Source organism: Phyllopteryx taeniolatus, chromosome 1, assembly GCF_024500385.1.
Source record: "Phyllopteryx taeniolatus isolate TA_2022b chromosome 1, UOR_Ptae_1.2, whole genome shotgun sequence".
Classification (NCBI taxonomy): domain Eukaryota; kingdom Metazoa; phylum Chordata; class Actinopteri; order Syngnathiformes; family Syngnathidae; genus Phyllopteryx; species Phyllopteryx taeniolatus.
Window position 1 is genome coordinate 15185252 of NC_084502.1, and position 22480 is coordinate 15207731.

Genomic DNA, 22480 nt, shown 5'->3' on the forward strand with positions numbered 1-22480 from the left:
TGCACAGAACGCTTCCATTTCCGGTCCCAGCCGGATCGAACGCTTCTGTTTCCGGTCCGAACGGGCTGCCTTACGGCGGCAGAGCTCAAATAACGAAATCATTTCAATTCAGTTCATTGCGTTGACCGAAAAGATTTGTTGTTCTGAATGAAACGTTCGTGAACGAAACAACACGATATCAGGAGTCCTTAAAATACGGGTTTATTGCAACAGTTAATTCTCACGCACAAAGTCCACTCTGATTCAGATACATCGTAGGTAGCTGCTCGACACAGGCAGAACTACTTTTATGGAATTAAAAGTCTACTCTCATTGAGGAGTTACGGAAATGCAGTCTGGTCTGGCTGCCTACGATAACTCCGACCCCCACTCCTGCAGTGGACGCAACACAAACGACGAAGGAGGAAGCAGAAGCGAGGCAAGCGTGCGCGTGCGTGTGTGTGTGTGTGTGTATATGTATGTAAGTATATATGTGCACACGTGCACGACACCACAGTCACCTCAGCCACCCCACCAAAAAATGCTCCCATCTCCTCCACTCCTTCTCTTGTTCAAGCCAGTGGTCACACCCCCTGCTGGAACAATAGCCGGCAACTTTATTCCCAGGAACCTGCGCCCTCAGGTGTGGAATTCTATCAGTTGGACCAGCCCAAATGCACTTCGGTGGACAGTCACAAAGGCACCAGATTTTCTCTTAGATTAAACCCCCAGCCCTGAGGGGAAGGATGCGATGTGGGTGATGAGGGCATTCAAAAGAGCACACCTGTACTATTTGAGGAACACTAACTATAATATGCTGATGCCCACTGTTTGCCAGTCCATTTCATTGACCTCCATTCCCCAAGGAAGCTAGAGGGCAACATCCTATCAGCCTAATAGAGTAGGAGAGCAGACTGGGTGTGTATTGTCTATGAATATCGATATCAAACGAACAAGCATGTCCTCTAACATAGAGCACACTGCTCATCCCCCCCAGAGTGACCCAACTGGAGCCCAATCTCTTTGAGTGCCAGGAGGGCTACTCTTGAATGTCACTTGTCATTGCAGAGGCCGCAAATGACACTTTTGCTTAAATCAGCTTCCATCAGCATGAGCCCCTGTGATGAACAGCATGTAGCTAAGGAGGGGTGTGAGCTAGAGGAGTAAGGGGTGAGCTGAGCCACTATATATTTTTTCTAAAGTCAAAGCAGAAATAATTCTTTGAAATGTGCACCAACAGCTCGCAGTCAAAGGGAAGAATCAAGACATGCCTTATGAATAATAATTTCCCTGTCATTTCTCAATATATAAAAGACACATCGTCCTTGAACTTGAGCTCAGCTCATTTGTCAAAGTGGAGAGCCAATTGTTCTATTTTCCCAAAGTTTGGTGAATGTTCACTTCCCATGCATTCAAGTTCTGCCACATCCCCACTCAGCATATCGTCTCATGAGTGCAGGGAATGCATTATTTAATGAGTCACGGTTGTTTCTGCCAAGAATGATTTTCAGTCTGCGACTATGGATGAGATCACACCAAATGTTGTTAATAAGCGATGATTAAAAAAAAAAATGAATGAGCACCAATCACATCCCAGTGGTGAAACTTGTAATAAAGCAGACTGTGGATTAAAGGCTCGTTGCAGCTTTTGAAAATCTATCCCAAAAAAAAAGTGGTATCGAACATCCCTAATTTAAACCCTACATGAATCATTCATTGCAGTCAGGAAACATGCTTTTAAAAGACAGTTTCATGAAAAGAAAACTTAGTTGTATATTGGAGGATCCATACAAGCCAGTCAAGATACCTAATCAACAAAATCAGAGGAACTAGCCAAGTGTAGAGAAGTAAACAAGAACTTGATACCTACGAGAAATGTCAAATATTCATTTCCTGTTAACATCCACATCTTTAAAGCATTGGCTCTCAACAGCTTGGAACCCGCATTTTTCTATTGTCAAAAATCCTTCACATGGTTAAAATACAGAATCACCAACATAATGCACTTCGACTTTTGCTACTGAAGTATTCACAAACACGAATTGAATATATTTATGGGATGCAAGCGTGACGCTATTATTTCCTACAATTGTATTTTTGAGCGCTCAGTCGTTTTGACTTCAATAATTAAAACACACATGCAAACAAATTAGCCAGCAAATTAGTCTTGCTGCTGCTCAACCCCAAGTCACAATCTCGTTATTCAACAGCTTGGTGCTCCCGAGGATCAGATGAAGAAAAGAAGGGAAATGAGGGTTTTCATAAAGAGAAAAGAGCAACTACTTAGGTGCCACATGCCACTGCGGCAGAACCTCGTTGTTATTATGATTTCTTTCATAATGAGCAGTGCCACTGCCATACAAAGCCTTGATTGAATCTGGCATCCCATTAGCATGTTAAAGAGGCCCGGCTTCATCTGTGAGCTGCTGACTGACAGTGGGAATCATCTCTGTAATTGTGCCTTACACTGGAGCCAATGCTGGCACTGGTGAGAGCCACATGGAACTGGAAAGAGGAGGGAGTTGAAAAAAGGTAGAGAGGGATTAGGATTTAAAAGGGGATTCAGAGAAGACTGGTAAAAATTAGCCACGTTTCTGTATATCTGTTTGGTTTCAAAGCTCATGCAGGGTGCTGGCAATAATTGCTTTGAACAGATTTGAAGCTTATTCGTCTGACATTTATGAAAGCAAAGTGTTTTGTCAAGGAAGCCCTGCTAATACAGAGGCGTCTGATCAAGCCACACTTCTGCTGTTACATTACAGCGCAAGAACACGGCCCTTTACAGAGCTACACTGTCTGAAAAAAAGCACATAATTGTATCATGACTGGTCTGACTTGCAGTAGTAGATGAGGTGCAATGATCTGTGAAAAAAAAAAATCTGCCCTCTCTGGCCCAAACTTCTGCCTCTTATTTGAATTTTAAGAAACCACCGCACCTGAGGAAAAACAACCCATCAGAGACAGAATGCGTGACCATCGAGGTGTCAATCATTTGCCGTGCCCTCACAGGCACACTCATAGCAGGCACACAACCACAGCTACACACTGACCTGTTAAGTTGGGCTTCAGGAGCTTTGCTGAAACCACGGCGGAATATCCACCCCCAGAAAATGAATAAAATCCCATTTTCAAAATCCCCTCCCCCCCCCCCTTCCCCCCCAAAAAAATTCTAAACAGATTAAATTTAGGGCTCTAGTTTCGTTGATGGCGCATCTGCGGTGAAACGCAGAAACTGCTGTATCTTGATTTTCTGTGCAAGCACAAGTGTCGCCTCACGTGTTTCCCAATTTGGGAGACCGGTTCGTGACAAGCTGGGTGTTCTGGCGCACTTTCACTTTCTTCTTCTGCCATGACAATGACTGTCAGTCAGTGTGCCACTTGCACGACGCATTTAAAGGGAATGAAAAGAGTGGCTTCGATTGGACAGGATTTAAGATGCCTGTGAACATGACCACAACGGGGCGGCATTCCCTGGGGCGCGGCAGTCCAACCTCCACCCTATCTTTGAATCTTGTTAGTAGTTTTAACACTGCAGACTCTCCCTTTAATGGCTGTTATCTGTACCCTTTTCAATAGAATATATATATCCATCCATCCATCCATTTTCTGTACCGCTTCTCCTCACTAGGGTCGCGGGCATGCTGGAGCCTATCCCGGCTATCTTCGGGCGAGAGGCGGGGTATATATATATATATATATATATATAAAGGAAGGCAGACTTAGAAACCCAAGTCACAGTGAGAGGAGTCAAAGGTGCCATCCATCCATCCATTTTCAACACCGCTTATCCTGGTTAGGGTCGCGGGACGCTGGAGCCTATCCCAGGTGACTTCGGGCGAAAGGCGGACTACACCCTGAACTGGTCGCCAGTCAGTCGCAGGGCACATATAGACACGGACAACCATTCGCACTCACATTCACACCGTCACTGAGTGGGAACTGAACCCACGCTGCCTGCACCAAAGTCAGGCGACTGTACCACTACACCATCAGTGACTTCAAAGGTGCCAACTGAGCGAATTAAATTGCGGCTGGTTTTTAATTCCCAGCAGGTGCTTTTTTATTTGACCAATAAGTGGACATGTCACTGACATTAGACCTGAGAGAAGGCCTGCTGGCTCACAAGGTCTTTTCTAGCTAATCACCAAGCTGTTTGATGGAGTTGAGCTCATCCATGCATGCCCCCGTATCAGCCTTGCTTTGTACATTTGGGAGACAAAGGAGCTTAACCTAAACTGTTCCCACAAAGTTAGAGCAGTGGTACAAAATCTAAAATAAAGAATTAACAATGTGGGTGAACCAAGGGTTGTTACCCCCTTAGATGTGTGTCTCAGTACTTTTGTCCACTTAGTGCAAGTGGGACTTTCTCCTTTTCCTCACCTCCAAATGCAATGTCCTTGCTTACACTGCTCTTTCTCTCTTTCCCTTCGACACTCTTTCGCTCTCTTCCCTACACTTAATGTTAATTGAACAAACAATGTGATGGTAGAAAATATGAAAGGTTATCCACCTGCAATGCATCCAAAATGGGCCAATTCTTCTCCCGCCCCCTTACTTGCTCTGTCTGTCTTGATGCTGCGACATGCTTGCAGTCCCACAATTTTGTCATCTTTGTGTAGGAGGACAGCCCAGTGGTGTGTGTGTGTGTGTGTGTGTGTGTGGAAGACTGTGATGTGCAGCGCAAGCACATTTACTACTGGGTGACAATGAACGATATGCATTTACCACACGAGAGCATCTTCTCTTGTCCACAAAACAACACCGAATAAATGCTTACGAATCACTGCTGTAAGAATGTGAGAATTCTTACGGTACGTGTCTACTGTCCCCACGTATATTCAGTAAATGTAAGGTATTATTCAGTATTGATTTTCAATGAATTCCACATTTAATGAACAGACTCCTACTACTTACTATTCAGACTGTGCACATAGCTTTAACTGACCGACTGCATTATCCACTTGTTGCTCCCCTGCAATGTATGTTTTATTTAAATGCTTGCTGCACGTGCTTGTAAGCGTTTAGATCTATCACAGTTACTTCCCCCCTAGCACTGCCTTTTCCAAATCATGAGAAGTCTATTACCAGATCCTATCCTGCTGTAATACAGGACACGTCGGAATTAGCGACGCAAAGATTGTTGACACTTACATTTCATGTACGAACAGACAGACAAATTTGCAATGTGCCAAAAATGCTCATGTAAAATAGTATTTACAGTATTTCTCTGAAGTGAAGCGAAAGACAGGCATGCGGCAACAAACAAATGTGATGTGTCTGTCTAGCAAATTAAAAAAAGATATTTCTATATTATTAGATCATTCTATTAAGCTGATAGCTGCTGTTGGGAGTGCGGACATCAGTGATATATGCATTGTGGCCTTAAAATGTTCGACTCGTGGCCCCGGCCTTTCAGTTAACAGTTTTGATCGTATTGTGAGTGATGTACTCCGATAATGTCAACACAGAACACCACACACATAAAGAGTCTGTTCCACCGCCGATCTCGAAATATCGCGTGATCACAAAACAAAAGAGGAAGAAACACTTCCGGTATGCGTTGATGTTTCCAGAATTTTCCCAAAGGTTACCGGAGCCATGGGCCTTGTAAAATGGCCATTGAAATGAGGCAAAAACTGTTTATATATTCACAGTTGATTGAATTACACCATTACTCTATGTTTTTATGAAGTCCAATATTATAGAATGTTATTTTTCTTATTAAAAATGTACATTACAAAAGTGTTTTAATTGGGTGGCAGGGGCTGCAATGAATCATTGCACTTTCTATTCATTTCTATGGGGAAAGATGATTTTAGGACATGGAATGAATTTTGAACTCGTATCTCAAAGCACCACTGTATTTTTATTTAAATTACGGAGATTATATGACTGGTAACTGACTCTCATTGAGACAAGGTTAACATTATGGCACTATAGTTTTTTTTTCTTTTCTTTTCTTTTTTTTTTTTACTGTGAACTACAGATAATCTGCCTTAGATCCACTCAAAAGCTATGATTGAACAGGCATGATGTAGGCTTGCATGTGAGGGCTGCTGACGTGACGGAATGTCACGGAATGCGTGTTCCTCTCCTCGCTCCACGGCAGCCCAAGGAGCCGACAGATGTGACAGCGACAACAAACCATTATGGAGGCTTTCCTCTATGCTGCACACACTCACACGCCCCCATTGCGTTTCTTCTCCGTCAACCTTGCTATGATGTGAGCCTCAGACTGCGGCAATGCTGGGCAGTGAGACAGAAAATACAGTGATTGTCGCTGACAAAAATAGAGGAGCTCGGTGAGAGGGGGAGGGAGGGAGAGTCAAAGTATGACAATGCAAGGGCATGAGGAGAATTGAAGACTGAAATAAAAGACAAATGGGGCAGTAAAGCGTTGGGGATATATGGAGTCTCCACTCCAAGAGAGCAGCGTCAACGCTCCAGATTTTGAGTTGATGTGTGATGTAGGTGGGAGCCATAAAAAGTCTCACCTTGTTCTGCACCATGCACATGCAGCAACCCAGCTGTCCAGCTCCCTCTCACCCCGGGGGCCGACGGGGACATGCATCATTCATGAGCAGGGGTCTATTTGGCTGCGTCATCGCCTCACATCGTTGCCAATAACATTCTATGCCACTGGATTCACCTTTATTCAGCCCTCAGGGTGCTACAACAAATGTGTAGCGAGTGATAACATTTTTCCCCCAAGCTTTATGACTCATTTGGATAGCTGATCGATGTATTTGTATTGTATATTCTTGCAGTTTTGTCTGTTTCGATTTAATACATTAAAATCTTGGAAAAAATGTTTCTTCCACTCTCCAATGAAAACAAAAGCTCACCCTAATGATGTTTAAGAGAGAACAATCGCTAGTAGATTGTAATTATCCAAATTAATGTGACATATTTTATCATCAGCATCCTTTTGCCTGCCCAGCTTATGTCGCAGCCTGCCTGCTTTCCTGCCTGCCTGCCGTGAAGGTCACCCTCCCTGCAGCTATGGATTACACAGGCGCACACTCAGGCAGAATATGATACTGCCCTTCAAGGGAGGTCTCTGGTTTGCATTGGTAAGGACAAGCCCCCTGGAAGTTCTGGACTCAAGATCACATTGTATTGAGTCGATTATTTAGATTTATTGTCTTAAAACTAATGTTTATTCCAGGTCAGATGTTTGTATCACTAAAAGATCACGTGATGTAACCTGGCATTTTAATTGGCTGTAAAAGTCGGTGCTGTTGGGACACCATTCAGTTGCAGTTCGACATTTGGAATCGCCACCAAATTAGTTGCTGACGGTCTCCAAATCGTGAAAACTCATTGCAGGAGCCTGCGCGACGCGACTGAATAGTTCAGTGGCTTTCTCGGCACTCAGTGTGCAGCTGGCCCAAGGCATCTCGACTGGTCGCAGTGGTGCAGTAAACACTACTAAATACTGGTGTATTATTAAACTCATCATCCTAAGCATCACTAATGCAAAAATAGAGCTTAGTGGGCCATCACTGGTACCCACCCTTCAGTGGTGTGATCACACACAAAAACCTACAAAAAAAGATGAAAAGAAAAACCCTCAAACACTTTGTTAATTAATAACCCTTTGTTAGATGCTACTGAGATGGAGTCTCACAAGATTTGGTTTTTTTAATCAATTTTGTATATATTATAACTTTCAAGAATACCTCGTTTGGTTCATCTTTTGGGGACAGTTGTTCAGCTTTACAATGTTGTTGTTGTTGTTGTTGTTGTTGTTTTTCATTAGAGTGTGTCACATGCTAATGATCTGAAAATGAATCCAAAAACAGCACTGATGGATCCACAACAGCAGAAGATGAGTCCCCACAGTCCCGAAAGGAGACAAGAGGGGGGTATAGTTCTTTGTCAGGCATTATCAAAGAGCCATGAGGAGAGCATTCATGTCTGTCTTCTAACCTGGATTCAAAGGTGGGGAGATGTCACCTTTTATCTTGCAAAATGGTGCACTGGGGGTCAGTTTTCTTCGGAGTGGGACAGGAGTCATTTGACAACAACTCTCTCTGGAGTCATGCCAGTTTTTAGAGGTGAGAGGAGTTGAAAAACAATATGAATGCACTTACATATAGCACATCACGTTGTGCTTTGCAGGCTTGGTCATCCCTGCTGTGACCTTAATTTGTTGTGTCTTGAGTAGGCGTGCCAAACGGGCAGCTGATGCTCCCCAAGGGGACACACTGACAAGACGTGTGAGCATTATGCGTATGTCTGTGTGCATATGTGGGATGAGATCCGAAGAGGAGAGGCTGAGACGATAAGATACGGTCTACATTTATATGCTATGTACAGTAAATATATGAATATCAGCGTGTAAATATGGGAGAGACTTGGGCCGTGAGTGCTGGATCCTGGACAACTGATGAAAGCAAAAGAACACAAGTTATCTCTCTGCTGGCTAATCCTCGAAATGAAGATTTGGGGCAGTGGCTGGTGATTACTGGCCAAGCATAAAAAAAAATAGCATCAGGGCTACTGTAAAAAACAAAATTACAGTGCTGTTACATTTCAGTGAGATCATTAGGCCCAATACAAGAGCTGGATCCCCCAAAAACATGCAGTATTGTGTACTGATGCAATGATAATGCTCAGTTGCTTCTATCAGTGATTCTTAACTAGTGAGTCAAGGCCAAAAAGTGGGACGTGAAGCCATTTAGGGAGGCTTTTACAGGCGACGGAAATACAGAGGGTCCTGGTTTACAAGGGTACCGACATACGACAATTTTCCTTTGATTGTTTATCTACGGCAATTCTGCAAGTATTTATTGTAATTGTGACTTTAGTAGGTACTGCGTTCATAGGTTTGTGATATATCACGCCACGTTATAACTTGTGTACAGATTATTGGTTATGTCGCCGCAGAAATATTTAACAGGTTTAACTTGCCTTTTATTTAGAAAATAAATTAAATTCCATTTAACATTAAATGACATTATTTTCACAGACATGCCTCAAAAATGTTATTACTTGGGGTATAAATGCAACTTCCAGCAGCATTTAAACAGCCTGTCACATAAAAAATGTCATTAGGGCTTTTATAGCATAATAATTCAGACTGTTAAAACTGCTGCATTTTTATTTTTTATTTTAATTTTTTACATTTTTTTTCTGCTCTGCATACTTCAATTCCTACAAAGACCAACTGTTCATTTTGCACTTTCCTAAAAAGAAAAGACCAGTGCCAATTCATTTTTGTACATGCAGTAGTTGTGTACATCCTCTGTTTCTTTATAAGGTACACTAAAAGGCACTTTGAACACGTAAAAATATGTGAAGTTATGTTTCAAAATGTGATATACATGTGCACATGTTTTCAAAGGCTACTTTGGAACTTTTCATGTTGTTTTTCACTTCTGTCGAAGTGGGTTGTGACTAAGCAACTACAGGAAAATGCGGGTCCCAAGTTGACAACAGTTGAGACCCATTGACTTTCAGCATGGGTGTCAAACTCAAGGCCCGGCTAGTTCCTCCCCACCACATCATGTGATGTGGCCCGCAAAATGAAATCATGTGTCTAAACTGCCATGAGTCTTTTTAAAAATCTGTGCCAAAATTTCAAATTGTCATGTAATAAATAATAACATTGTGGTATTGCAAGCAATTTTTTTTAATTATCAAACCCCTTCTTACAGTAATTTGAACGATAGTTACACAAACTATTACCCTTCACTTCTGATTTCAAAACTAATTACCCATTAATTTGCTGTGCATATATAATATGATGAGGCAATCAAACATTTTTATGGTTTCACAGTTATAACGGTCTCCTGAGGGAAACCGCAATTACAATGTGGCCCGGGACAAAACGGAGTTTGACACCCCTGGACAGTATCATTGCACTTTCCTTAATGAACCATAGAAGAGTAAAATACAAAAAACAGCTCTTAGTGAGGCACTGTTTAGTCCTTCACCACTGCAAATAACTATATTATTAAATTTCACTGTGAGAATACCTCTGCTAGTGTCATTGAAAACGGACTTATTTCATCCATCCATCCATCCATTTTCTGAGCCGCTTCTCCTCACTAGGGTCGCGGGTGTGCTGGAGCCTATCTCGGCTATCATCGGGCAGGAGGCGGGGTACACCCTGAACTGGTTGCCAGCCAATCGCAGGGCACACACAAACAAGCAAGCATTCGCACTCACAGTCACACCTACGGGCAATTTAGAGTCTCCAATTTATGCATGGTTTTGGGATGTGGGAGGAAACCGGAGTGCCCGGAGGGACTTATTTCATTCAGTTTTAAAATGAAATAATTTATAGTATACATTCCGAACAAAAAGGCACAGAAAAGAGAAACCATATGCTTTATGTGTAACACCGTATGCAATATGCAATGCCATCTCCAACCCAAACATTCACAACATCATTCAAATATAAATAAAATGTGACTGTTGTGTTTGTGCCGCTGCATCAATATGCTAATTTTGCAGGGCAATGCTCGATTCAATACTTGAATGAATGAAACGTGAATTGTGTGACCGGAATGCTGCATGTCTGTTTGTCATTGTTAGCTTACTTTAAAGAATCCTATGAATGCAGCTTTAAAACATTCTGATGCGGCGAAAATGCGGCGATAGAAAATGTATCTTCACCTGTGTGACCAACACGAACAATGTAATGCTCTAGCCTCTCACACACATGTGCACGCACACAGACACACCCACACACACACACAAACACACACACACGCAGTTAATGTATGACCTCAGCTACCACTTTACCCCTGACAGCCTTCTTAGCCACACCTCTGGCATTTCCCTCCCCTGCCCCTCCCTTCCCTGTAGCCTCAGGCAAGGGCAGGGCGCTGCATGGAGCAGGTCCTGGCAAAGCCCTTCTCCCCCCTCTTTAAGGGGCTAAGAGAGGAGCTTGCAAGGAGACAGGTGTGCATACCAGACGCCTGCACTGCACCCTGCAACCACTTCTCATTGAGCTAAATGTCCAAATAATGCCTTCAGTGGCTGTCAATGGGCTAGCAAGCTCTTGCCATCTTTGGACCATTACAGACACAATTTAAACACCACAGAAGATTTAGTTGACGGTGCCAACGTGCAGGCGTGGAGATTCTATTTTGAGAATGTTCATGTAACATTAAGGATTAAAGACTATACGGTAGCTCAGGGCTTCTAAGAAGCAAAAGAAGCTACTACAGTGTCTGTGTGCATGCTTATCCTAATAAAGGAAAAGAAAATAGACGGTTAGGGTCAAAGATTGAGGTTATGTCCTTGTAGCGTTAGGATGACATTCCCAGCAGTATGTCATGGATAAAGCTCATATCCGCCAGATTCCATGAGTCAGATGATTCAAGAGAGGCTCTGGCTATATGTGTTTGCATTGCTGAAAGGAATCCGTTTCTTCCCGTAGGCCAGCTTTAACTGAAAGACCATCATCTGGCCCCTCTCTATCATCTGACTGTTTGCTCATTTCCTCGCTGCCTTTATCCACTCCTCCTATACATCTATCTCGCAAACTCCCGTGCGTCTTCCTGTCCAGATATGGCAACACGATCACCATCGAGACCTTGCTGCGTCTCAAGGAGAATTGATTTCTCTTTCGGTCTTTGTGCGAAACCCTATCTCAACAGCACTCTAGGGAATTTCCTCTGATTCCTATAAGAGCTAATTCCCTTTCATGAAGACACTTTTCACTGTATGATATCAGTCTGGCTTTCTCTCTATAATCGTCTTCAGGGTGAACAGAAATAGAGCAGCAATGAGTAATGCATCATCTTTGCCCACCAAACGTTTGCTTTGCTCAACTGTTTTATGCTCGGCTGCAGCTGCTTGGGGAATTGTTATTAATGCCCCTTCCCACACTGTTACAGAATTAGTTGATCGATAAAACACTCAGGGCTTTTACTTTCCATGAGCATGATCGGTAATGACAAAATATTCTGCTTTCAACCATTGCCTATTGGACAGGGACAAAAAAACCTGAAAAGTGAATTTCCCAAAATGTCTTTGTGTGTTTGTGCAACTACACGGTCTACAATAGTTTTACAGTCTATTTTGGAATGTGCAGATTCCATGTAGTAAGACAACACAAACACACATGTACGCACACACACAACACACACCTAGTCAGGAAAAGTCTACAAAAACAGCAGGACTTTATTTGGGATTACTCAAATGAACTTTAAATGGTTGCAGAAAAAATCCAATAACAGGATGTTACGCGATGTATTGACACTAGGGGTTGAACCGACTACTAGTCGACTAGTTGACGAGTCAACCTAACTAATCCGCATCGACATTCAAAGCTTAAAGTCGACTTACTAATAATCAGGTCTTGTCTTCCAATCAACCAATGTACAGAGGACTTTCGTCTCGCCCATCCCAAGGCAAGGCAAGTGTATTTGTAGAGCAAATTTTGTACATAAGGTAAGTGCATTAAAGAAGGCAAAGAAAATCATTCCATGAAACATAAATACACTCATTAATTAGTTGAAAGCCAGTTGAGCAAATAAAATCCATTTAGTTGTCATATGCACAGGTAAATAGAACTGTTGGAACTGCTTGAATTGTCCCCAGGTTGAGCGAGATGACGAAGGCCTGTCCTCAGCTTCCAACACCTTAATCAAACTGATCTTAAGTAAAAATAGGCTATGATCTTTTGGTGTCGGTACGTTTTTCTAGTTTTTATAATTCCCGAGAGAAACAGGAAAAAGAGGCTGGCGTCTGAGCTGGGCTGATCACAAATCATTTATTTCACAAAGCAGCAGAACCATTTCCTGAGCATCTCGTGGGAGAATCTGAGTTAAAATGACCAAAGCGTGCGCTAATATACAGAAATTACGACAGCCCCCTTTCTCAGACAGATCAACTGGGATGTGCTGATTTTTAATCATTTCATAGAACTGACTATATTTGGTCACACTTACTTTGTTGATATGAACGTAGGATAAGACTAACCGGCTCATTGAAGAGAAACAAGCGCAGAGCTCCCACTAATTACAACAATTAGCGTAATGATTAGGTCTATTTTAAAGATTTGTTTTGTGGAACCAGTCCGTGTAGCAAAAAAAAAGGTTGGGGACTGCTGTACTGCGCTGAAAAATACTACTGATGTCATTGACTAATCAATTTCGACTCGACTTTCATCACCCAAAAAAAAAAATAAATCTGTAGTCCTTTAACCCTAATTGACATCCTGCTAAACACAAGAGCAAGAGGAGCGGGATGCGGAGAAGACAGGGGCTGTGTTGCCTTGTTGACTTGAGAGTCTACATCAGGTTGGTTAAAAGAAAAGAGGTCAAGTGCTGCTGCATCTTCATCTACCCACCACTGACATCCTAATCACACACACACACGCACGCACACACACACACACACACACACACACACACACACGCTCACATGCTGAACACTCTCACATACGTTACGTGTCACATCAATCTTGCATCCGAGGCCACTCACATGACAAGGACCTTATTTCGATTATGATGATGAAAGTAAGCCGCCCCAGTCAGTTTATCATCGCATAGATGAACCACTGAAAGGTGAGGTAGGTCAAATGCAATGTAATTTGTCATAATACAATACTGTATCACAAATAGCATATGATATTCTCCAAAAAGCACAAATGCCTGTTCTTGCATCGGTGTTTGATGAAGGTTAAAAAGCACGGTGTAAATTCGAATCAATAGTCGTACAAATTGAGGTTTAACCATCCCCAAATACTACAGTACATGCCTCAAAATTGTCATGCGTGATTAGGGTTGGGCATCATTTGAATTGGAGCGATTCCGGTTCCAAACGATTCTCGATTCCGATTCTTTTAGGGGGCTGCGTCAAAAAAGTTTGCATGGTTTAAATAAAGGGTGTCGAAATTATGAACTTCCTTTTTCTTAGCAGCCTGCAGCATAGACTAAAATGAACATTTGACTCTTTAACCAGTATCAATATCAAACCTATGAACTAAAAGCCAATGTCTGTGGAACCAACCCAATTGACTTAATATTCATTAATTTATGTTTCAGCTAAAAGTTAAATATAGCATTGTTAAATTAATTATTTGGGACTGTTTCATCACGTCAAATGGTTTATATGTGCAAGTTTTAACTTGACTTCCTCTTTTAAGCTCGTAGCCTTTTATTTTGAAGGCTACGCACCGGAACTCAGCATTTTGGCACGAAAAGTAACTTCACATGGCACCGGTGATTTTTTATCTTTTTTTGGATGGAACCATCCATCCATCCATTTTCTGAGCCGCTTCTCCTCACTAGGGTCGCGGGCGTGCTGGAGCCTATCCCAGCTGTCATCGGGCAGGAGGCGGGGTACACCCTGAACTGGTTGCCAGCCAATTGCAGGGCACATAGGAACAAACAACCATTCGCACTCACAGTCATGCCTACGGGCAATTTAGAGTCTCCAATTCATGCATGTTTTTTGGGATGTGGGAAAACCGGAGTGCCCGGAGAAAACCCACGCAGGCACGGGGAGAACATGCAAACTCCACACAGGCGGGGCCGGGCATTGAACCCGGGTCCTCAGAACTGTGAGGCTGATGCTCTAACCAGTCGGCCACCGTGCCGCCTGGATGTAACCAATTGCTATAAAACACTGATTCCTTTCCCTACCCACCGATGAGGCACAAGGTTAATGTTTGTCATCCTGTGAGACAACGTTTACGTGAATTTATGTGAAGCACGTCTTCATGCGCATTCTTCTTCGTTGGTTTTCACTGCTTCTTCTTCGTGGTGGAAGGACTGTAGGCATCGAAACTGGGAACCAACATTTTTTAATTTGTACGGTTCCAGGAGAACCGGAACGTTAGTCCGGGAACCGGTTATTGCTGATGAACAGCAAAAAGCTAAACTTATGCCTGGATCAGACTACAAGACAAATGTGGTCTTTTACGATTGCAATATGTCGTATCTCGGTCAGACACTAGCAACACTACACGACGTATTCAGATACCACCGTATCCCGTCTTTGACGATCACTCGGCTTTATCTTGTCAAATCAAACACTGTCAGAGAGGCGGAAAACGTGTCATCGGTCAATGCGACCGGATACACCGGCGATGACAACAAAAATGGATCGCGCCAATGTATTGTGTTGGGGAAAAAAACAAAAAAATGAGGACAAATGTGAGGTGGTCATCACCGGTGCTCAGGAGAGAACGTTGATTCAAGGATTGGTTGAGGTATGTTCACATACTTTTAATATGCTACGGCACGCAAGCACGAAACCAAACATTATGTAGCCTAGCAAAGCAATGCTAGCACTAACGGTTGTACATAAACATGCCGGCATTCTGTTGAATCCTGCTCTAACGCTTCGGTAAACATTGCTTTATGCGCGTGAATAAATGTTGACAACGGCGACCAAGTATTTTGAAAACAGCAGGCACAGCGCCGGTCACAATACGCAATTCTATTGGTCGACGTCAAGGTGCGCTGTCAGAGAGTTGTCGTTGATATGTCACACTACATGGAACATATCCAAAAAATCAAACAAAAACAAAATACTAGACTTTTCATTTTGGCGTCGTAGGGGTATCGTAGTGCCAAATCCTTGTTCGTCACACTACAAGAAGTTTTGTCATTCCCCACAAATATGTCGGGCCCAATCTAAATTCAAAGCAAAAAAAAAATGGAGTGAATGACGGCTCATACATCGAAAAGCTTGTAAGTCCAGTCAGTCGTATATCAAGGCACGACTGTATTTGGCTTCTGTTATTTATTAGTTTATTTGTGTTGCAACGACAGAAACATGCCATTGATGGCAAGGAGAAAATGTATCATCATGACCACGTCTCTGTCCTGGCTGCTCAGTGCAATACTGTATGGCTAAAGCGACAATCAGTAATAAAATGAAACTGGAATGTACACCAAGTCAGCTGTGCTTAGTGTGGGAAGAAACTCACCTCACAGCCACCCATTTATGACCCAATCCACCACACCTCATCCAAGTGACGGGGGAGACGTAATTTGTTTTTTGTTCACTGTATAGCAGTTTAACTTACCGTATTTTCACGATCATAAGGCACACTTAAAAGTCTTAAATTTTCTCCAAAATTGACGGGGCGCCTTATAGTGTGGTGCGCCTTATGTGTGCACCGAGTTCCAAAATCTGTAAATGTTGTTGTGTGACTTTAATGAGCGCTCCGCTTGACTGACTGGGAGCATTTCCTTCCGACATGCTGCTTATATAGAGGAAGGCGGACGTCACTGAGGACAGCACGCGGACATAAAGGGGGAAGGGTGCGCGTGACAGAGGACACTAAAGATACACCCCCAGTAGGTATATAGTTCAGGTATGTGCATCGGTTTGGCTAAGGACCCCCGAAAATGGCACCTACGAAGAGACACGCTTACGAAGCAGTTTAAATTACAAGCTATTAGTTACGCGGAGGAACATGGGAATCGAGCAGCCGCACCCGCGAGAGAATTCAAGATCAACAAATCCATGGTTCGCAAGTGGAGGAAGCCGGAAAACGAGCTTCGTCAAGTCAAGAAGACGAAGCTGATTTTCCGCGGAAAAAAAAGAAAAACAAAACGCAGAAACAAGGCGAGGTGGCCCGAGTTGGAAGACCAACTCGAGCAATGGATTAATGAGCAAAGAACAGCCGGGTGAAGCGTCTCTACAGTCACCATTCGACTGAGTCCAATAACTCGGAGCTTGCCATCATGAAGTTGTGAGCGGCGTGGGAGCCATGGATGACAGATGGCGAACACATCTTTACTAAGACCAGGCGGCAACGCCAGGCGAGATACGCCACAATTTGTGAATGGATTGTGGGTGCTTGGGCTAGCGTGTCTGCTTGCAGTGTTGATCGAGCTTTCGTAAAAGCCGCCATCCTTTCTGAGGAGCCGCACGACAACGAGACTGACTCCGACAATGACGAGAGAGAACCAGCCGTGTTTGATGGAGAACTTGCCCAGCTGTTCATTTCGGATACAGAAGATGAGGCCTTTGATGGATTTGTGGATGAGGATTGATCAAAAAATAACATGAGTAGATTGTTAAATACTTCAATAAAGTACAACCGTACTCAGTTTTGCTCCCGCTGCCTTTTTAAAAACATTGTTTTAGCGTGCATGCATGCTACCGTATGTTTTAAGCTAGCGTATGCTTTACCATTCCTGCGCCTAATAATACGGTGCACCTTATGGTCGTCAAAATACGGTATTTAAAGCACATACGACAGGTAGGAATGTTAAAACCCACGATATATGAAGCCAGCTGCCTTTAGTAATTTCCTCCCTTCACTTCTGTTCACTCCATTTCCATCACGCATCATCAAAGTGTAAGTCATTTCAGTTTGGTTTCATTTCGTCTTCTTGCACAGCGGTTAACATCTTTATACACAAAGGAGTAAATATGAAAGAAATCTAAACTATGAGAAAACAGTCAAAAGCTGTGAATTATGTGAATAGTCATAATTCGGTGATCGCTTCAATAAATAATAATAGTATAATTGTTTGTATTTCTTTAGGCTGTAAACCTAATACTCATTCCTCTTTTTATGCTTGCCAGGTATATGGAAGTCAAAATGGGGTATAGAAAATGGATGGTTGAATATTCGACACAATGAAACAAAACTGACTTGAAATTATAACAAAGTGGAAATGGAGTAATGTCCATCCATCCATCCATCCATCCATCCATTTTCTGAGCCGCTTATCCTCACACTCTGAACTGGTTGCCAGCCAATCACAGGGCACATACAAACAAACAACCATCTGCACTCACATTCACACCTACGGGGAATTTAGAGTCTTCAATGAACCTACCATGCATGTTTTTGGGATGTGGGAGGAAACCAAAGTGCCCGTAGAAAACCCACGCAGGCACGGGGAGAACATACAAACTCCACACATGCGGGAGCGGGGATTGAACCCAGGTCCTCAGAACTGTGAGGCAGATGGTCTAACCAGTCGTCCACCGTGCCGACTGGAGTAATGTCGCAAAAAGAGTTATGGTCGAATGGACATTCCACTATTTTCCATCTTATTTGGAATTCCCAAGTCACTGCTGCTCTAAAGCATCTCTCTTATATCTTGGATATGCAAAGACGCCCAAAGGGCCAAAGTGTGCCTGCACGCATACCAAATGTCTGGCTCATTAAGGCGTTCTAATTACTATGTCACTTTGACATAAACACGGGGAGCTGAGCATTGGCGAAAATGGGGCGAAAAAAAAGTGCTGATCTGCTCAAAGAACATATTCTCGTTCTCTCATGTAATTTTGAGTTGACCTCCAGGTTCCAGTTGAGTGCAGCAGGGGCAGGGAGCGTACCATTATGAGTGAATGAGTGATTGCAATTAGCATTAGCTATAAAGGCAGGTCAACAGTGAGGGAGGTTTAATGAAGACAGATTAGGCACCCAAAAACAAAGACTGAGCAGAGGCTTGATGAAACATCTTCACATGAATTGGGGGTGACTCAGACTCACCCACCTTAGCAAAAGGTCCAGATGAAGCCAAGATAACGCAACATCCCAAGAACATTTCTTGCTTGTCAAGTACCCATCATGCACCAGTATTCCTGAGAGTCTGCACCAACCAGGGATTTTTTCATTTCGAGATTGAAAGCCTGTTTTTTTGACAATAATGAGGGAAAGAAATTAGGTTAAATACATTTGAGTAGGATTGATTTGTTAAAAAAATGATCACTGGAGGTTTTTTGATTTCCTGAAAAGTTTTGAGTTTGGTGATGTGGGGATTCTGCCTGAGAGCAGTTATTTTTTCAAACAGACAATATTTTTGTTTCGAAAATAGTGGCAACGTCATGCCAGTCTTTTCACACAATGATATGCATTTTTTATTTGTTCCCAGCTCTCAAAAGAAGTGACGCAGCCACAAAGCAAATAGTTGCGAATATTGTGAATAGCGTTATTCAGTTCGGCTTTCTGTCGTGTTTGTATGGTTAAGTTAAATTATAGTTTTCACCGTGAGTTTCCCTGCCATCTCCTGCCTAATTTTGGTAAGCAGGCGCAATTCCTCAGTCAAATGGGACCGATTTCCACAAGACTGAGCTACAATTGATTGACTTTATGATCCGCGAGTCGCGCTGGGGCAGCCAAAGAGCACAACATCCACTGACATCATCATAATCGAGACTGTCATATTTAAAGATTACGTCCTAGGCCCTGGACTATCTTCACAATGCTATTTTCTCCGAGATTGACTCTTAAGTGCAAAATAAATAGGGGACGAGAGAAGCAATAGCATAGGATGTAAGCTCAAGGTCATACAAAACAAACAGCAGGCACAGACTAATAGGCAAGGCAGACATAGCTGGCGATGGAGACAGAAAACACAAGCATTCACACTGTACATGAACCACACATATGGTTTTATCTGACTACCTTTTGTTCATGTTCTATCAGCACTTGTCAGAGAAATGCATGTAAAATATTGCAGATTTGTATCACACAGCTGAATATGATGACAAAAGGTCCACATCAGCCTGCGTCAGTCTTGCAAAGGTCATTACAATGACATTTGCCTTTTCAGCGAGGATGAAAGCCAGAACTGTCAAGTCGGTTACCAGTCACATTTTACCATGTGCAGTAAATGTAAATGTAGTACAATGGTAGGCAATGGGAATCATTCACTGAAAGAATAACGGCAGGTACCTGCATATCTGAATGACAGCTTAATTAGGGGACTTGAGGTGACTTTTGGAAGACTCGCCAGCCCATTCAATTTGACAAAAAGCACACTGATTTGGTGTGACTCGGCCATAGATGAACGCTAAAATTGTGCAAGCATCAAACTAACACTGACAGTCCTCCATGTGAATGGAACGCTGGACTTCACTGGACAATGTTGTGCTGTGTGTTTTGCTTCTGCTTTTTCACAAGCCGTTGCTCTGTGCTGATTAAGTTTGTCACTGTTGCAGCTGAGTGTTAATGCTGCTGTTCACACATGCCAGCCAAATATAATTTACGAGAGCTGCCCCCAGCTGCAACCAGATCAAGACAGTGCATGTCTAACTGCTAAATAGTCACTTTTTGGACCATGCAACTGCAGGCATGAACAAAAATGTGTAAACTCTCCCAAAATGACAAACAAGTGAAATTAAAGTCAAGCCCACGTGAATTTGTTCTTTTCAAAGTCTGCACGAGTCACTATAATCATTAGAGATGCCTGTTTGAAAAACATGTCTGCCCAGAGAGCAGAAGGGCAGAGCCTGAATCAGTCCAGGCATGCGTTAACACAAAGTGGCGTCTCCGGCAGTGCACATAGCAACGTAATTAACACACACACACACACACACTCCCCGGCACAACCACACGCATATTAGTATGCTTGCAGATGCTGGCAGGTACTACATTGCTGGTTAAATGCATAAACATGGCCTTCGTAGCCTTTACACAACATGCATGATTGCTTATCTGGACTTACAGTGAGTGGCAAGCTTGCATCCTCCATGTGAATGCACAAGCCAGCTATGTAGAGCGCACAGGATCCCTCTCTCAGACATGCCCACTATGAGACCAGAATACTAACTAAGAAAATGCTGGCTGAGTCAGAACACAGCAAGACTGCATAACTAAAAGCACAGAACTGAATCTTTCCACGTGATCTTTTTAAATGGGATTTTGGAAGCCCACAAAGGTGCAAAAATGTAATATATTGGCGCTGGATCATTGCCATGACCAAAGAAATGAATTGAGGACTTTAACACAGGCAAATTCATCATCCCCTAAAATCATATACCCCTAAGTGTATTTGAACAGTGTAGGAAATGACATCACTGCAATCTTATTGGACACTTCTTGGTGATACTATGGCATCATTGCCATATCGTTGCTTTTCTGTTCTCCCCTTGATTTTCTTGTAGAAAAGGTCCCCCCTGCAGGCCCTGTAAGTGTTTAAATTGAAAAAAAAAAAAAAAAAAAAAAAAAAGCTGGAATGTTAGATATTTTAGGAGGGTGGATCATAACAACATTGTGAATAAGCTTCCAGGATATGTGAGTATCATCTGTTATCGGTTGATCTAAAAGCATCTTCACCTCCTCTGACAGGACATGTGAGCCTGGTCATGTGACCAAACATCCCATAATCATACAGTTCAGCTCTAAACAATTTGACCTTCCTTGTCATCACTCACACCTGCTGTATTAATGTCACACTATTATGATAATTACAAGCCCTTGCCGCAGTTTAAGGGTTTATCCCGGCGGTCTGTGCTGACAGATGTGGAATGAACACCACGCGGAGTGTACATTACTACTAATGAAGAGCCGCAAGCTTAGCAAAGGAATTAGTGATCCGACAACATGACTGACCTTCCAAGCACCAAAAAAAAAGCCACAGACTCACCCAAAATCATACTGCCTGCTGGCTCTGGGTCGTCCAATGGCCTCCGTCTCTGAGTCCTTTAGCCAAGGGACAAATAACTCCAAAGTCCTTCCTCAGAGTCCCCCCTTCACACTCCAGGAGGAGGCAACTCAGAGAGACTGATGTGAGGAGAGTCAACTGCTGCTGCGCATGCCGTCCGCTGTGCCTGCACTCTCCAGGTGAAAAGCGAAGTGTGTGCACGTGAGATAGAGAGAGAGAGAGAGAGAGAGAGAGAGAGAGAGAGAGAGAGAGCAGCTGTGGCTCAGGTAAGCCTGAGGACACTATGAAGGGGTTTATTTGCAAAGGGGAGCAAGAGAGAGAGGAGAGTCAGGAGGAGGTGGGGGAACCCAAAGTGAGGTAACCAATCAGAGGGGGAGACTCCACAGCCAAGATCTTCTTCTCCACATAGTAGCCAGGAGGGATTTCGGTGATCTCCAAGAAACAGCTGACAAACAACTTCTTCCCAACTATCATTTCAGTAGATGCTTCGTGGGTGGGGAGAAAAGCTTCAGTGTGCTTTAAACATACACAAACACACACTATCGCTCTCTCTCTCTCTCTCTCTCTCTCTCTCTCTCTCTCTCTCTCTCTCTCTCTCTCTCTCTCTCTCTCTCTCTCTCTCTCTGGGTAAAAACACACACTCCCTTCCACAGCTCTGTTTCTTCTTTTTGGGGTTGTGTATAACCCAGGGGCACCTTGCCTGTCTTCACTCTGATTGGTGGCAGCCACCACCAATGGGAGCCGCAGCAGACACTTGTCATCATGCAAAGTGGAAGTCATGAAAGGAGAGAACGAGCTTTACTGAGAACTCTGTCTCCTCCCACCAGTTTCTAACATTCATTTCCCACAATCCCCCGTCCCCTTACACACATACACATGCACACACACACGCACACACACATCACCTCCCTGCGGGCTCTTTGATTGTCACTTCTGTTTATTGTAATTGCTGTTCACCGACACCTCTCCTTTCTGTGTTATTTAACGTGGTGTGTCTGTGGACTTGCCAAAGGATTAACCTTTTCTCTATTTAAATCTTCGCTTACTGTTTCTCTTAACCTACTCAGGCAATGTCACAGTACCTGTCCAGGCAAGAAGGGGAGATGGCCATGTGAAAAGGAAAGCTAAAATGGAAGCTGAGTGAGCAGAGGAAGCAGTAAGAAGGGGGGGGG

General features: G+C 43.2%; 1 protein-coding gene across 2 annotated transcripts in view; it reads right to left on the reverse strand.

Moving 5' to 3' along the window:
• znf385a (zinc finger protein 385A) overlaps positions 1-21878 on the reverse strand; it is a 75167-nt gene extending 53289 nt beyond the window's left edge. Inside the window, exon 1 of one of the 2 annotated variants that reach the window (XM_061774727.1) lies at positions 21291-21878. In XM_061774727.1, coding sequence (XP_061630711.1) covers positions 21291-21300 — 10 coding nt within the window. In that variant the 5' untranslated portion in view covers positions 21301-21878. The remainder of the gene's footprint in view (positions 1-21290) is intronic. The other variant, XM_061774742.1, reaches the window with a different exon arrangement.
• Positions 21879-22480: the final 602 nt, after the last annotated feature.